Source organism: Oxyura jamaicensis, chromosome 25 (assembly GCF_011077185.1).
Source record: "Oxyura jamaicensis isolate SHBP4307 breed ruddy duck chromosome 25, BPBGC_Ojam_1.0, whole genome shotgun sequence".
NCBI lineage: Eukaryota > Metazoa > Chordata > Aves > Anseriformes > Anatidae > Oxyura > Oxyura jamaicensis.
Genome location: NC_048917.1, coordinates 835,683 through 840,349, shown reverse-complemented (window position 1 = coordinate 840,349; position 4,667 = coordinate 835,683). Strand labels below are relative to the sequence as shown.

Genomic DNA, 4,667 nt, shown 5'->3' with positions numbered 1-4,667 from the left:
CCTTCCCCCCCTTCCCCCCCCCCCCCCCCCACGCGGCGGGGGGAAACTGAGGCTGGCGGCGAGCCCCGTGCTGCCGCCGCCGCCTCCGCTCCGCCCTGGCCTCCCGCTGCCAGGAGCCGGCCTCGCTCGGGGAGCGGAGGCCGCGGGATGCCGGGGGGGGGGCTGCGGGCGGCCGAAGCGGGCCGGTTGCTGCCTCCTCGGGATCCCCGCTCTTGTTCCCGTCCCGTTCCGTCCCGCCCGGTCGGGCAAAGTCCTCCGCCATGAACGGGGAGAGGGGAGGCAGCCGCTCGGCCTTCCCCGGCCTCCCAGGTAGGAGCCTCCGCCGCTGAGCCTCCGCCGGCCGCGGGCAGGTGGCCGGATGCCGGGGGCCTCCGCCGCACCGGGGGCTCGGGGGTCGCCGAGGGGGGTGTGGGGGGAGGCTGGGGGCACGGGGACCAAAGGGGGGGGTGTTGGGGGGGGGGGGGTCACGTACAGCTGGAGAGACCCCCTGGGTGCGGGGGGTGTCGGGAGCGGGGGGGGGCACCCCCGTGCGCCTCCTCCCCGGAGGTCAACCGGCCCCCGTCCCGCAGGGGAGGTGGTGCTGGAGGAGGCTGCGGGAGTCCGGCTGCGGTGCCGCGAAGGGGACGGCTCGGTGCCGGGCACCTTGGTCTGCACCAACCTCCGCGTCGCCTTCCTGGCCGCCCCCGGGCATGGCGTGCAGGTGGGGGCCCGCCGCCACCCCCCTGTCCCCCCTAAGCCCCCAGCCAGCTCAGCCTGGCTGCATCCCCCCCCCAGCCCTGACCTCACTGCCTCCTGGTCCCAAATCCTCCTGGTCCTGACCCTCTGCTGGCTGCAGCCCCGTCCCCAGCCAGCCCCAACCCAGCCGTGTTGCGATCCCATCTCAGTCGGTAGCATCCCAGCTCCATCCCAAGCACATCCTGACCCCAGCCTGGTTTGATCCCAGTAGGATCCCGGACCCATCCTGACCCCAAACCCAGCCCCATCCTGACCCCAAACCCGGCACCATCCTGACCCCAAACCCGGCACCATCCCGACCCCAACCCCAGCCCCATCCTGACCGCACGCTGATCCCATCCCGGCTGCCCCCCTGCTTCATCCCATCCCCATCCCGGCCGTGTTCCCGACCCCATCCCCGTCCCACCCCATCGCAGAACCGCGATCCCCATTCCCCCCCACCCAGGGAACTCCTTGCTGCAGGACCCGGAGGGGGGCACAGGGGCTGCCACGGGTCACAGCATCGGCTGGACGAAGGCTGTGGGGTCCCAGATGCAGCCCCGCTGCCTTTTTGGGGTACCGGGGCGGCTCCCAGCTCTCCCCAAATCCCCTGCAGCCTCCCGGCTCCGTTGCCCCCCTGCAGAGCGAGCACAACGTGGCGCTGCCCTGCATCCGCAAGCTGGTGGCAGGTAAAGGACTGGGGGGGGGGGGGGGCCCGGGGGGGGGGCACCAAGCTGGGACGAGCGGGGCCGGGGGCTCGGCGGGCGCTGACGGCCGCCCCTGGCCCGCCGCAGGCAGCAGCTTCACCAAGCCCAAGGTGCTGACGGCCGCCTCCGTCCTCAAGTTCATCCCCGAGGAGCTGCTGATTTTCTGCCGGGATTTCCGCCTGCTGCGCTTCCACTTCCACGAGAACGGGCTGGCGCCCCAGGCGTACCGGGTGAGCCGGGGCGGGGGGGGGCGATCCCGGGAGTAATTATAAGGGGTGGGGGGCTCACGCGCGGTCCCCGCAACTTGCTCCTCGCTGCAGGTGGCCAACGCCATCGCCCAGGCGCGGGAGACGGCCACGTGGCCGGGGGACGGCGGGGACGGGGACGGCTGCTCCCGGGCAGAAGCCAAGGCGGAGGACGAGGAGGAGGAGGAGGGTGAAGATGAGGAAGGCTCGGCCCCGACGCTGCTCTTCGAGAGCCTCCACGACTGGGAGAAGGAGCTGAAGCGCCAGGGCGCTGCGGGCTGGAGGGTGAGCGCCATCAACGAGCGCTTCGACATGGCCCCCAGGTACGGCCCGGCCGGGCGCCGGGCTCCAGGGGCTGCTGGCCCCCACCCGGCCGGGGGGGGCGCCCACCCCAAGCCCCCCCCTCCCCACCCCCGTTTGCCCGCAGCCTGCCCCGCTACCTGTGGGTGCCCAGCGGGCTCCTGGACCACGACCTCAAGCGGACGTTCGCCCACTTCGAGGAGCGCCGCGTGCCCGTGAGTGCCGGGGCGGGAGGGAGGACTTGGGGTGATGCCAGTGGGGGGTGACCTGGGGGGTGTCCCCATCCCCCCCCCCCCCCGTCTCGCCCGCAGCGGCTGTGCTGGCACCACCCGGGCGGCAGCGACCTGCTGAGATCCGCCGGCTTCCACGCGGCCTCGGAGCCGGGGAGTGAGGACGTGAGGTGAGTCGTCCCCCCCGGCAACGATTTTGGGGCCGGGTTGGGGGGTTTTGGGGTGCTGCCCGGCCCGGTCCCACGGGGGGGGGGTCTCCGTGTCCCCCTCCCCAGGTGCCTGGAGGCGCTGCTGCGGCCGGGCCGCGGGCCGTGCGTGCTGGCTGACGCCGCCGAGCTGCCCACCCTGGCCGACATCCAGCTCGCCCACCTCAAGCTGTGGGCACTCTGCCTGCACGGTGAGAGGGGACGGGGACGGGGACGGGGGACCCCAGGGCTCATTCTGGAGGTGGGGGGACACGAACACCCCCGGGCTCATCGTCCTCCCCTGTCCCCCCCCCTTTGCTCGCACGGCTCAGGCGCGGCGGCCGAGGAGAAGTGGCTCTCGGCGCTGGAGGCGACGCGCTGGCTGGACCACGTCCGGTGAGCGGGGCGCTTTGGGGGACGTGGGGCAGCCGGGGGGGCAGGGGCTGGAGACCCCCGGGCAGGCAGAGGCAGCGTTTTGGGGCGCTCTGACCCCCCCTCCTCGCCCCCAGCGCCTGCTTGAGGAAAGCCGTCGAGGTGGCATCGCTGCTGGCGGGGCGCCGCTGCTGCGTCCTCCTGCAAGGTAGAGCCGGCACCGCGGGGCCACCGGAGCACGGCGGCGGGGGGACCACGGGGACACCCCAACCCCCCCCCCCCCCCCCCCCCCCGGCCTTTTTCACCTCCTCGTCCCCCCAGAGCCCTCCGACCGCGACCTCAACTGCCTGCTGGCCTCCCTGGTGCAGCTCCTGGTGGACCCCCATGCCCGGACCCTGCCCGGCTTCCAGAGCCTGGTGCAGCGCGAGTGGGTGGCAGCCGGCCACCCCTTTCCCCGCCGCCTCGGGCTGCGGCGCGACAGCCCCCGGGAGGAGGTGGGCACGGCGCCGTGACCCCCCAACTCCCCCCTCCCCGCCCCGGGTCTCCCTGGAGGGCTGGGGGGTGACGGGTTGGCGTCCCCATCCCTTTTTCCCCGCAGGCTCCCGTCTTCCCGCTGTTCCTGGACTGCACGTGGCAGCTGGTGCGGCAGTTCCCGGCGGCCTTCGGCTTCACCGAGGCGTTCCTGCTGGCCCTGCACGACAGCAGCTTCCTGCCCTACTGCGGCACCTTCCTCTTCAGCTGCCAGCGCCAGCAGGGCCGCGGCGGCCCGGTGAGCGGGGCCGGGGGCTCGGCGGCACCCCTGGACCCCTTCCAGCAGGTTTAGGGTGGCGGGGAATCCTCCTCACCCCCCCGTCCCCCGCCCTGTGGCTGCATCCAGCTGCCCGGCGGTGCCGTGCCTCAGTTTCCCCATCCGTGCCTCGGTTTCCCCCCCCGTGCCCCGAATCCCCCCCCGATCTGGGGGGTCTCACCCCATCCCTTTCTCCTCCCCGCAGCAGCAGCCCCGCAGCCAGACCTACACGCCGGTGAACGGCTGGTGGGACCCCCCCCCCGGGCAGGGGGGGCAGCGCCACCAGCCGCCTGCCCCCGGTCTGGGACTGGGCCCTGCGCTACAGCCCCCAGCAGCGGGCGCGATTTCGGAACCCCGCGGGGGTCCCCAGCACCCTGGGACCCCCCGACACCGTCACCCCCCAGACCACGGGCACGGTGAGCTGTGGGGTGGGGGGGGTCTGGGGGGGCTGCGTTGGGCCAGGATGCGGATGCTGGGGTTGTGCTGCCCCCAGGGCATGAGCCCCCCCCCCGCTCTCCCGCGGGGTTTTTGGGGGGCCTGGGGTTTAAAACCCCCCCCCCCCCCCCATGCTGATCCACCCCTGGCAGCTGTATTTTTTCTCCCGTTTTCCCTAACCGCTGGGGTTTCCACCCATTTCCCCTTCCTGCTGGATCTCCTCTGTTTCCCCCCCAGCTTTTACACCTCTCTTTACCCTAATTGCCACTTTTCCCCGTTTTCCCTGACCACTGGCTCTCCCACCTCCCTGTTAACCCAGCTGCTGGTTTCCCCCCCATTTTCCCTAACCACCTGCTTTTCCACCCCCCTTTTTACCCTAACCCCTATTTTTCCCCCATTTTCCCTAACCACCACCTTTTCCACTCACTTTTCACCTTAACCGCTGGATTTCCCCATTTCCCCCCATTTTCCCTGGTGGTTACCTGCTTTTCCACCCCCTTTTTACCGTAATCCCTATTTTCCCCCCCATTTTCCCTAACCACCGTCTCTTCCACCCTCTTTTTACCCTAACCCCATTTTTTCCCATTTTCCCTAACCACCACCTCTTCCACCCCCTTTTTACCCTAACCCCTATTTTTCCCCCCAATTTCCCCAACCACCACCTCTTCCACCCCCTTTTTACCCTAACCCCT

The 4,667-nt window shown here is 71.4% G+C and overlaps 1 protein-coding gene across 1 annotated transcript in view; it reads left to right on the top strand.

Moving 5' to 3' along the window:
* Window positions 1-52: 52 nt before the first annotated feature.
* Window positions 53-4,667, top strand: part of MTMR11 (myotubularin related protein 11) — a 5,492-nt gene continuing 877 nt past the window's right edge. Inside the window, 14 exon segments of the mRNA XM_035346442.1 lie at window positions 53-309; window positions 570-700; window positions 1,331-1,403; window positions 1,509-1,651; window positions 1,742-1,989; window positions 2,094-2,181; window positions 2,278-2,366; window positions 2,472-2,593; window positions 2,714-2,777; window positions 2,891-2,961; window positions 3,075-3,247; window positions 3,352-3,522; window positions 3,746-3,811; window positions 3,813-3,992. Coding sequence (XP_035202333.1) covers window positions 261-309; window positions 570-700; window positions 1,331-1,403; window positions 1,509-1,651; window positions 1,742-1,989; window positions 2,094-2,181; window positions 2,278-2,366; window positions 2,472-2,593; window positions 2,714-2,777; window positions 2,891-2,961; window positions 3,075-3,247; window positions 3,352-3,522; window positions 3,746-3,811; window positions 3,813-3,992 — 1,668 coding nt within the window. The 5' untranslated portion in view covers window positions 53-260.